Here is a 13,035-nt window from a genome sequence, read left to right on the forward strand (position 1 = left end):
AATTGGGATGTCATTAGGAATTAGAAGATTTCATCTTGCTTCCTATTCTATTGATATATGTGAAAGCTGTCCTTTCTCCTCTTTCATTAGCCACTGTGCTTCTCCCTAATGCCGTAAGTACCCCTTTCTTTTATCTCTCATGTATCTTTTCTTCTTCTGCGTGTTGTAAAGTGGTAAACTTTTGTATACCAATTATGTAAATGTTGTGTATGTGTTTGTGTGTGTTTTATACTCATCATGGTGCAGGGTTTTAGCTGAGTTGAACACCCTCCTCCCTCCCCGGGCCCTGACACCCACAACCTGGATCCTTGTAGAGTCATGGAGTACAGTTCCCCACACCCACAGGTGGCCTTTGGCCTTGGCTGCAGGTTATCTAAGAGGGAGTGAGGAATGTAGTATATCTGGGAGTAGGAAAATAGAGCATACTTGTGAGCATTTGCTCATCACTTCCAACACCTTTAGGGAAAGTCACAGGGCAGTCGGTTCACAGAAACTATTAGTGGTAACAGCAATAAGCCAAAGCACACATGGCAAATAGACAAAATACAGCATCTATCAGGTGACCACTTTTACCACTGGGCCAGGGCCAGAAGATAGAAAGATGAGTGAGATAAACATCTTGCCCCAAATTTGTAAAGGCTGTGGCCACATAATCAGTTATCGAGGATGGGATACTGTTCTGGTGCCAAATCACCTGAGGCGCCATAGTTAATAGGGAGTCGAGCCTGATCTTGAGCCAGATCATCTGTAACTGTTAGTGCAATTAAGTCATTAGAAACTGCAAGGAAAAGCACTGATACTTCTTTTAGGGCTTAGAATTTTCTCCCTTGTGTGAGCACAGTTCTTATCTACTGAGTGCAAAATATGAAGTAGAACAAGCTTTTGTTTCTCTTCTTCTCACCTTTCACCTCAGCATTTCTTTCTTGCCTGGTCCTCATCACAAGCCTCAGAAGCCCTGTTCCATTTCTGAAACACTGCTGGTAGCCTGGCATATAGACAGTTGAATCTTGAACAATTAGAAATTTTCAAAGAAAGGAATCTAATATAATTAATTTCAAGCATTAATGGGCAATTGGGATGAGGAAAATGGCTCCTTGAAATGGTTCATATCACAATAGATGGCAGAGAGTCTATGCTTTCCTGGTAATATTGCGAGCTGCCTATTAAGCAATAGCTATTTTGGGGGAAGGAGAAGTAATGAATTCAATAGTGTAGTCTGCTAAAGTTAATGTTATATTTACATTGCTTTACAATAATCTATACATTTATAATAAATGATAAATAGATGTAAAATGAAATATTAATTCAAAACAAACAATGGTTTTAAAGGATATATTGTATACTTACTGATTTTCCTTTTTTATTTGTATTTAGCCATCCATAGGTATTATCTGGAAAAAATTAATAATTACATAAATAAGTTGAGCCTTGTGGCATTTGACAAACATGTTCTATAAATGTTTCTAACCAGTGATTGCGTAGCACAGCTATTAAGAGCACATGCTCTGGAGCCAGACAGACAACCTGTTCTCAGATTGTCTCTGCAACTAACAAACCATCTAACTTTGGACAAAGTCTATCTTGACTCTCTCAGTTTCCTTATAAGTCAAACAAAAAAGATTCTCCTTCATAGGTTGTTGGGTGATTCATAATAAGCAGAAAATGAATGCCAATTTTGTTGTTACTGTTAGCATCATTACTACTCCATTTAATCTTTGACACATCGTACCTTTTGGTCTGTCACTAATAACTCCAATTACTATTTTCAACAGTATTGTTAAAATGCATACAGGTGATTAGTATTAAATGTCATCATGCTCTGTACCTTCATGTACACGAAAGATTGTCTTTTAGTCACACTATAGTCAATATTTGTATTGAGTACTTCTACTTATCTGGCTCTTAATGCCAGTTCAAAAAACAAAGTAAAAACTAAACAAACAACTCATCATTGCACTCTAGGTGGTTCTGAATGTTTTTGTGGCTGTTAAAAATGAAGCACGTAGGCCAAGATGGAGGCGTAGGTAAATACACATTGCTTCCTCACACAACCAAAAGAAAGACAACAATAAATTTAAAAACAAAAAAACCAGAACTGTCAGAAAATCAAGCTGTATGGAAGTCTGGCAACCAGGGAGCTAAAGAAGAAACATTCATCCAGACTGGTAGCAGGGGCAGAGACAGGCAGCCACGGTGGAGAGGACTTGTGGCAAAGCGATGCCTGGAGGACTGGGGTGCGGGAGGCGGCAGGTGGCAGATGGGGTGGTCCCACATTTGTGTGCAGATAAACCGGGAGGAACAACTGAGGTGCAAGACAGAACATGCAACCCAGGGTTCCAGCGCAGGGAAATAAAGCCTCAAAACCTCTAACTATCACAACCTGTGAGGGTTGCAGCATCAGGAGAAACTCCCAGCTTCACAGGAGAGTTTGTTGGAGAGACCCACAGGTTCTTAAAATGTACACAAACCCACCCACCTGGGAATCAGCACCAGAAAGGCCCTATTTGCTTGTGGGTAGAGAAGGAAGTGACTGAAGGCCAGCTGAGAGACCAGCAAGTGGCACTGTTCCCTCTCGGACCGCTCCCCTACCTACAGCACCACAATGCAGCAAAGTGGGTTGCCCCACCCTGGTAAATACCTAAGGCTCCACCCCTTACTATGTAACAGGCACTGAGCCAAAGAAATATGGCCCAAATGAAAGAACAGATCAAAGTTCCAAAAACAGAACTACACAAGGAAGAGATAGCCAACCTATAAGATGCAGAGTTCAAAACACTGGTAATTAAGATGCTCACAGAATTGGGTGAGTATGGTCACAAAAGAGAGGAAGAAGTGAAGGACATGAAAAGTGAAATAAAGAAAAAATACAGGGAACCAACAATGAAGGGAAGGAAACTGGGACTCAAATCAATTTGGAGCAGAAGGAAGAAATAAACATCCAACCAGAAAAGAATGAAGAAACAAGAATTCAAAAAACTGAGGAGAGGTTGAGGAACCTCTGGGACAACTTTAAACATTCCAACATCTGAATCATAGGGGTGCCAGAAGGAAAAGAGGAAGAGTAAGAAATTGAAAAAATAATGAAGGAAAACTTCCACAGTCTGGCAAAGGAAATAGACTCCCGGGAAGTCCAAAAAGCTCAAAAAGTCCCAAAGAACTTGGACCCAAGGATGCACACAACAAGGCACATCATAATTACATTACCCAAGATGAAAGATAAGAGAATCTTAAAAGCAGCAAAAGAAAATGACACAGTTAACTGCAAAGGAGTTTCCATAAGACTATCATCTGATTTCTCAAAAGAAACCTTGCAGGTAATAAGGGGCTGGAAAGAAGTATTTGAAGTCATGAAAGGCAAGGGCCTACATCCAAGATTACTGTATCCAGCAAAGCTATCATTTAGAATGGTAGGGCAGATAAAGTGCTCCCAGATAAGGTCAAGTTAAAGAAGTTCATCATTAGCAAGCCCTTATTATATGAAATGTTAAAGAAAAATGTCTAAGAAAAAGAAAATAAAAAATAAGAACAGTAAAATGACAACAAACTCACAAATATCAACAACTGAATGTAAAACAAAAACAAACTAAGTAAACAATTAGAACAGGAACAGAATCACAGAAATGGAGATCACATGGAGGGTTATTAGCAGGGAGGGGGAGTGGGGAGAATGGGGAAAAAGGTACAGGGAATAAGGGGCAGGTTAAGAATAGTATAGGAAATGGAGAAGCCAAAGAACTTATATGCATGACCCATGGACATGAAGGAAGGTGGGGAAATGCTGGTGGGGGTGGTGTAGGGCAGAGGGCAATAAAGGGGAGAAATAAATGGGACAACTGTAATAGTATAATCAATAAAGTATATTTAAAAAAATAAAACTAAAAAAAATGAAGCATGTTACTCAAAGCTGTGCTTGACTGGATGTTTAAAAGATTGCTTTTACTCATCCTTCTTGGAGCCTTATTTTAGCCTATCCTCTAGCAGTCCTCGGGTAATCTTCCATCACACATCTATTATACTACCCCACTCCGTAAAACTGTGTGCACAGTAATCTACATTCTAGAGAGCTGTCATGAATAACACTGCCATTTCCTTAAGAACTCAATTCATGACCCTAGAGAGAATTCTTATGTAATAAATGAAAAGCATTTATAAAGTATAGAGCGGAATGACCATGGTCTTCAATGAATTGTGGTTCTAGGAAAATGCATGTGTATAAACATCAGCAGTCAGAGAGTATCTATGAAAGTACCTGCAAAGTAACTGAGCTAGGCACATACCTTTAATCTTTTCACAGGTAAGACAATTCAATGAATTCAGCAGGAGTACTACATGAGCCCTACTAAGTAAAGTCTTTAATGTAACTGCATTTTATTTTATATAATGTATCTACGTACATTGTATAAAATAAAGTACGTACATTATATAAAATATAAGAAGTATTGGTTTAATGATATAAAACTGGTCTGCATGAGTAAACTGAAAAGTGCAATGCAAAGCACAAAAAAACCATTTAAAATATATATTAGAAATCTCAAATAGTTTATGTTCAGGAAGGTGGACTTTTAGATAAATAGGAGATCCCACAGTCTTAAAACCAGCTATCTCATTTAAAAAATGAGAAAAAAAATCCAGTGAAGTTAATGGCCTGCCTAAGAGCAAGATAGGAGTGAACAGTAAGAAAATAAGCCCTGTTTTCCACTCTAGGCCTTTGCTTTTTTTTAAAAAAAAAAAAGACAAACCATAGTTGTTCTTTCCAAGTCTGCATTTGATTTGACACTGCTTCACATAAAGGCTCTTCACTCAGCAGCACAGACTGGGATACTGGCTTGTTTCCCCTGCTTTCTACAGAATTTTCAAATTACTCAGCCTTTCCTTACCTCAGCTGCCTCAGGTGTAAAGCTGGCATATTAGTGTTGATCTCACAGGGTTATAAGTAGATTAAATAAATTAATATATGTAGGGCTTCCGGCCAAGATGGAGGTGTAGGTAGACACACTGTGCCTCCTCGCACAACCAAAAGAAGGACAACAATTTAAAAACAAAAAACAACCAGAATTGACAGAAAATCTAACTGTATGGAAGTCCAACAACCAAGGAGATAAAGAAGAAACATTCATCCAGACCGGTAGGAGGAGCGAAGATGGGCAGTCGGGGTGGAGACGACTTGCAGCAAGGCGGCGGCTGGTGGACCCAGCAAGGTGGCAGATTGTGGAACGGGGCAGGCCAGGCTGCAGCTAGCAGACCCCACAAGGGAGTGGCTGGCAGACCCTGTGGCCCCATATTTGAGCATAGATAAACTGGGAGGAACTGCGGGGGAGTGAGGCGGACCACAAAACCCAGGGTTCCAGCACGGGGAAATAAAGCCTCCGGCCTCTGATTGAAAACACCTGTGGGGGGTTGGGGCGGCAGCAGGAGAAACTCCTAGCTTCATGGGAGAGTTCATTGGAGAGATCCACAGGGGCCTAGAGTGTGCACAAGCCCACACTCTCGGGAATCAGCACCAGAAAGGCCCTATTTGCTTGTGGGCAGTGGAGGGAGTGACTGAAAACCGGCAGAGAGTGGAGCTAGCACCATTACTCTCCCTTGGCCCCTCCCCCATGTACAGCGTCAGAGCCCAGCGGCCAGCGTCACAGTGCAGCGGCCAGTGTTACCCCACCCTGGCGAACACCTAAGGCTCCGCCCCTTTAGGTAACATGCGCGCCAAGACAAAAAAAAAATGGCCCAAATGAAAGAACAGATCAAAGCTCAAGAAAAAATACAACTAAGTAAGGAAGAGATAGCCAACCTATAAGATGCAGAGCTCAAAACACTGGTAATTAAGATGCTCACAGAATTGGGTGAGTATGGTCACAAAAGAGAGGAAGAAGTGAAGGACATGAAAAGTGAAATAAAGAAAAAATACAGGGAACCAACAATGAAGGGAAGGAAACTGGGACTCAAATCAATTTGGAGCAGAAGGAAGAAATAAACATCCAACCAGAAAAGAATGAAGAAACAAGAATTCAAAAAACTGAGGAGAGGTTGAGGAACCTCTGGGACAACTTTAAACATTCCAACATCTGAATCATAGGGGTGCCAGAAGGAGAAGAGGAAGAGTAAGAAATTGAAAACTTATTTGAACAAATAGTGAAGGAGAACTTCCTTAATCTGGCAAAGGAATTAGACTTCCAGGAAGTCCAGGAATCTCAGAGAGTCCCAAAGAAGCTGGACCCAAGGAGGAACACCCCAAGGCAAATCATAATTACATTACCCAAGATTAAACAAAAGGAGAGAATCTTAGAAGCAGCAAGGGATAAGGACACAGTTACCTACAAAGGAGTGCCCATAAGACTGTCAGCTAATTTCTAAAAAGAGACCTTACAGGCAAGAAGAGGCTGGAAAGAAGTATTTGAAGTCACGAAAGGCAAGGACCTTCATCCAAGATTACTGTATCCAGCAAAGCTATCATTTAGAATGGAAGGGCAGATAAAGTGCTTCTCAGATAAGGTCAAGTTAAAGGAGTTCATCATCACCAAGCCCTTATTGTATGAAATGTTAAAGGGACTTATCTAAGAAAAAGAAGATAAAAACTAGGAACAGTAAAAATGACTGCAAACTCACAATTATTAACAACCTCACCTAAAACAAAAACAAAAACAAACTAAGCAAACAACTAGAACAGGAACAGAACCAGAGAAATGGAGATTACATAGAGGGTTATCAACAGGGGAGTGGGAGGGGGAGAGAGGGGGGAAAGGTACAGAGAATAAGTAGCATACATGATAGGTGGAAAATAGACAGGGGGAGGGTAAGAATAGTGTAGGAAATGTAGAAGCCAAATAACTTGTATGTATGACCCATGGACATGAACTGTAGGGGGGGAAAGTGGGAGGGAGGAGGTGGGCAGGATAGAGTGAAGGGGGGGAAATGGGACAACTGTAATAACATAATCAATAAATATATTAAAAAAAGAAAAAATTAATATATGTAAAGTGTTTACAAAGTGATGATGATTAAATAATGCAATATAAGGCAACCACAGGAAGTACTCAAATACTTATTTTTTAGTATTTAGTTCCACTCTCATTTTTAAAATGGGAAAATTAAGGCTTTTTTTAAGACTTATGTTCAACTAAAGATCATATCTACGCTAATGATAGCCTAAGATCACAGAGGTAGTTAGTGGATAGGCAGGGGTGAGATCCAGTTTATATCCTCATTAATAGTTTAGTTGGAAATAACAGAATAAGGAGTTTGCTTGATGTTCTATTAGATTTGCTCCCAAAGTTCTTCTAGGGTTAGAAGAATCCAGAGGATATCAGAATAAAAGTTTTACAGAAATCATATTGTGGTTACCCAAGTATCCCAATCTCCCAATATGTCGTATTACTATTGAATGTTACTCACAATGGTCCCTTTTTCTTCTACAATAGAATAAATAATAACTTAGGTATACTTTCAATTTTTCCTGACATTTAAAGTGTTAGTTCTGAAACTGATATCATATGTTCCAAAACAACTTTCTAAACCCCAAAATGTTTTTAGAACTGTTATTGTATAGAACAGATGTGTTAATACATATACATACATGTATATATGTATAAATACAAAAAACATGGTTAAGACATTAATTTCTAATTATTTTTGTTTTCAACTATTGAACTATTCAAGATACACTAAATTTCTCTTTTGGGTACTTTGTTCTAAAAATATACTTCTCTACAAATTGGTAGTTACAAAATTGTCACGGGGATGTAAATTGTCACAGGGAATATATCCAATAATATTGTAATAATGATATACGGTACCAGGTGGGTATTTGAATTATCAGGGGGATAACTTTGTAAATTGTGTAATTGTCTAACCACCATCCTGTATACCTGTAACTAATATAAAATAATACTGAATGTCAACTGTAATTAAAAAATAAAATTAAAAAATTATAAAATAAAAATATACTTCTCGATTACACTTTCATTGATACTTTTCCCCATATATCAATAGTCAGAGAATACTCTCTACAACGCAGGGATGCTTGCATGTTACAAAGAAATATGTTTGCCTGTTCTTCCCTGTCAAGCGTTCTGGTTATCTTCTTATTTTAATTATATTACTGCAGTCTCCTCTGGATGGATATTCAGTCACAACACAGTTATGACTGTTCCAACTATTAAATATTAAAACATTTCTGTACTAATTTGGAAAAAGTTGCTACTTAAAAATACTCACGAGCCCATCTTACATTCATCGCCCTGACTACCTTCTCTCAGGACTCTTCAATTTCCTTCAACCCCATACGGCACAGCAGGAAGCCCCCAGAACTCTGGCCCAGCAGTACTGTCTGATTTGGTTATTCCATGCTCATGCTGTACTAATTGTTAAATATTTTGATTATCACCTTTGGGTTTACTGATACGTTGAACATCTTCATAGTGATATCAGTGAACAACTCCTTAACTGATAGATCTCCAGCATAGCCAAATTTTTTGTAAACACAGATAAACATAATAAATGGTTATGTAATATTATACTACATAAAAAATAAACTAGGATTTTAATGCCACCTGTATTTTGCTTTGTTTGATTTCCCAATAATACTGGAATTCCATAGATTTTTCATGCCAGCTATCACAATAGTGTGATTTACATTTTGAAAGTCTTGATAATCATTGTTTTATATCAGTTCATGTTTTTGATTTCACTGAATATTTGAAAATTACAACTATATGTAAATAATAACATACCTCCATGATCGGAGTCCCTTACATATTCATTCAATGTGCTAAAGGAACAATAGGAACCCTGAAATAAAACACCAGAAAAAGTTAATAGAAACAATAATTAAATATCAATATGAATTTTAAACAGCATTATTTCTGGCTATAAATAATTTAAAAATGAGATCCAATGTTACCATTTGGCTTTATCTTACATAAGGATAAGAATTCATTTACAATTTAACCAGTGCAACCTAAGGTGGTGAGGCAACTAGCATGGCTGAAACTTTGTATTAGTAGGTTGTGGGGGACATTTAAAGCACCAAAACAAACAAACAAAAACTGTGAATGCTATTCCTTTGTATATTATTGACCCCTTCTTGTTCTCTCTAAGCCTCATGGGGAAAAAAACTAATAATGTAAAAGATAAAATAAGATTAATATCAAAGAAAACATATATCAAGAAAGGACAAGTGACATTATAGAAAATGATGGAGTAGGCTGCTCAAAGAATTGGTCCTTCTACTGAAACAAGTAGAAATTGTCAGAGACTGACAGATCAATTATTTCAAACCCTAAAATCTAATACAAAATTTACAGCAGCAGGGGACTGTTTAATTTTGAAAGGACAGCTAAATTTTGGTATGTTAAGAAATCCATTACCTCGTTACTTGGCTACCAAGACAATGGAACAAAGACTTCAGTGATTGACCAGAAATGACAAGGAATACAATCTTTTCAAAAATAGTTTGGAAAGAAACAGATGACTGCAGTCCTCAAAAATTAACAACAATATCCCTTCGAGAAGGAGGATAATCTAAGTTCTAGAGTTATATTATAATACTTATTTATTATTTCTTTTTTAATAGTTTATTTTTATTGTATTTTTGCTATTACATTTATCCCCCATGCCTTCTTCCACCTGCACTCACTCCCCTGCCCCCCACAATCATTACGCTGTTGTCTGAGCTCCTGCATTGATCAAGTCTAGTGGCCCCATTTTTCCAACAGGCTCAACTATAGTTAGCCTTTTTAATGCTAAAAATTTTCTGTAATGACTGTATTACTTCCACATTCAGTAAAAACCAGAATGTTATTAAGTTACATGGGTTGGGTTGTTGTTGTAGGTAATTATGAATAATTCCCCAACTAGAGATATATAATAAAATTATATCTTTTTGAATTTGGTAGGCACTTTAGAAATGACCTAGCATGACCCATCATATGACAGATGAGGAAATAAGTCTAGAAATTTAAGTGCCCATGCTTCTTGAAGTATTTAGAGGCAGAGCCTCACTTAGAATTCGAATTGTTTACCCACTGACCAGTACACATATTTTCACTGTTTTATGAGCTACCTATAATAATAATTCAAATAAGATGTAAAGGTCTAAATAGTAACTGTCTTCTTGAGAAAGGCTTTACCCTGGTGTACTTATACATTTACATTCACATAATTCTTATTTTAAACTATAAAATTATTTATAATAGGGAGAACATATGTTATTTCCTATTGTATAACAGTTTTAGTAAAAATTTCTACTGAAATAACTTCCCAGGCTTTTAAATTTCCTTTGAATTTACATTTTGTTATTGTTGTTACACTTTCAGCTGAATTTTACATCAACCCATGAGACTAGCCTTTATTACCGGTATCTCTAGTCACTTTGTATTTTTCCTTTAAAGTTTTCCCTTCTTACCTGACGAATATAAATAGGGTAGGAATGTTTAATATACTTAGACACACTTCCACTTACAGACATTTAATTGCATTTTCAATTTACTCATTTTTAATTATTTATGTTAAGTGAATTAATTTTGTTTTCCCTAGTCCTATATGTCTCATATGAGGGCAAATACCTTTAGTTCAAGGTCTTGCTTTGGATCTTGGCTTCGAAAGCTACCTTTTGATTTTGAACCTGGGGAAACTAAACAGTGCTCTTCCTTCTAGCTAAGCTTAGGTTTTTACTTTGCCTCTGAATTTTTGTTGGAGATGAAGCTAAGTTCATCCTCTTTATTCCACTTGGATTTATTAGGAATAGTTTTTAACATTACCTCTGATGCAGAGGAGTCTGTTTTGAGAACACCTGGATGGTTATCTTTTAATTGTACTTCTGGTTGAAAGTGTACATTATTCAGTTTTCTGTCTGTCGCAGGTTCTGACTGGTCTTTCTCTAAAGGTAATATTTTGTACTCTTCTGTTATTGTCAGGCTAGGAATAGTGGGCAATGGAGTATCTTCTTGTTTTGTTGATTCATCACTTTTAGGAGCAACAGCATTTGAGTTATCTCGATCCATCTTGTTCAAAGTTGGTAGAGTCAGGCCCTTCTTATCATCATTATCCAGTAACTACAAAACATATCAATAAAACAAGCTATCAATTAATCATTACTGACCAGAAAACGTTTAAAACTCACAAAACTGGACTTAAAATCATTTGTACCCTTATACCTATCATAACAAGTTACCATCAGTATTTGTAATTCACGACAATCCTTATTAAAAGAGTTGAGCAATTCTCTACTTTCCTGAAACTGTGGACTATTATCCATGAAAATGATTAGACTACTTTATAAATCAGTAGTTCTCATATATCAGATTTTATAAATCAGCAACATCTCAAAAAAGAAGATTGAGGGGTCTAATATTTTATTGTTACACTACCACCAGTATATCATAAAACAAAGGGTATTTTAATAGCAAATAGCACATGTCAAAAATCACAGCTACACTACAAAGGAAATTTTAATAGGAAAATATTACAAAGAATGGTATCTTATAATAAAAGACTGTTAAGCTAAATAAATCTAGCTCTGTGAAAAATTATCTATATTGTCTTTTTTCGCTCTCTCCTGGGACTGGGGAAAATAGTACATATGACTCTTCACCTGGTATTTGGCAGCCAATGACCCAAGGATGGAAATCATTAAATCCCACTTGTCAAGTGATAATAGAAGAACCTTTTATTTTTTATTGGTTTACATAGGGATTCACTATTTTATGGACTGCACCTTCTGAAAAATTAGATAAAAAGCATATAATATCATGTTAACTCTATTTTTACTTATTTGTATTATAAAAAATAGATTAGTATTCCATAAGAAAAAGTAAAGAAAGTGGTCAGGTCTGTGGTATCCATTTCTAAGGTCATTGTGCATAAAAACTATATGCTTTTGTTTTACTTGTTTCCCCTTGTCTTCATCAAATCTTTTTGTCCCCCATCTTTATATATTTTTAAATGCTACTATTTTATGCTGAAACTTCCTTTTTAAGTGTGTAATTTTACTTAAATCATGTAACTGTAAATATATTGCCACAACAAAAATAACCAGGATAACCTGAATAACTTCTTGAGTGCTTTTTTCATCTATAAATATTTCTCCATTTATAAATATTTCATCCCTTCAAAAAATAGTGACTATTAGAAGTCATCTTCCAACTTCCCTTACCTCACTTGAAATAATTTCAGCTTTCTCATTTACAAAAGGGACATCTGTTAACAAATTAATAGAATATTTTATTATATATAAAATAAACATGTAATTTATATGTACATATATTAGTAAATTATTATTATAGTTTTTCTCACCAAGAACAAAGAAAAATTAAATCAAAGCAGCTATACAAACACACACTATTTAGTAAACACAGACTGATGAATCTCTTGGAAGATGGGGGAGTAGTAAATGTACAAGAGTGCAGATAAAATGAAAAGATATAAAGTGATGAGATTTCAGATCCATCAATTAAAACACAAAAACAGGTGTAGAGTATATTTGGTTAAAAGCAAAGAGGAAATAAAATAAATCCCAGAGGGTCAATGATTAGATTAGGATTGTAAAAAGAGATTAGAATAAACCAATGAAAAAAGGACCATTCAAGAAAGGCTAACTAAAACACTTGTAAAATTTTCCTGGAAATACAAATAATACATGTTTAGCAAGTAGAAAAGGAAAACCTAAAAGAAAAAGAGGAAATAAAGAACTCAGATACAAAGGAATGTGTAAGTTTAATAAAAAAATTTATATGGTCATTATTAGCTGCATGATTTTGGTTAGCTCATTTTTCTGAGCCTGGTTTTCTCATATGTAAAAGAGGCTAATGGCATCTTATAGGTATGATATGAGTATATGTAAGATGCAAGCATCAATACAGTTCAATGCTTGAGCTCTTTAGTCAAACAGACTAAGCTCAAATTCAACCCTCATCATTTAATGGTTGTGTGACCACTGATTGGTTTGATCCTCAGCTTTCTCATCTGTAAAAATGTGGGTCCAAGTATGAGGCCCAGAATATGCATTTGACCAGCTGCTCCAGTGGTTCCAATGCAAGTGATGTA

The 13,035-nt window shown here is 36.3% G+C and overlaps 1 protein-coding gene across 1 annotated transcript in view; it reads right to left on the minus strand.

Moving 5' to 3' along the window:
• Positions 1 to 13,035, minus strand: part of C2CD6 (C2 calcium dependent domain containing 6) — a 78,572-nt gene that overhangs the window by 22,643 nt on the left and 42,894 nt on the right. Inside the window, exons 12-13 of the mRNA XM_045198128.2 lie at positions 12,146 to 12,189; positions 10,752 to 11,045 (exon numbers count right to left, since the gene is read on the minus strand). Of these exons, the coding sequence (XP_045054063.2) occupies positions 10,752 to 11,045; positions 12,146 to 12,189 (338 nt within the window). The remainder of the gene's footprint in view (positions 1 to 10,751; positions 11,046 to 12,145; positions 12,190 to 13,035) is intronic.

The sequence above is a fragment of the Desmodus rotundus genome, chromosome 2 (assembly GCF_022682495.2).
Source record: "Desmodus rotundus isolate HL8 chromosome 2, HLdesRot8A.1, whole genome shotgun sequence".
Taxonomy (NCBI): domain Eukaryota; kingdom Metazoa; phylum Chordata; class Mammalia; order Chiroptera; family Phyllostomidae; genus Desmodus; species Desmodus rotundus.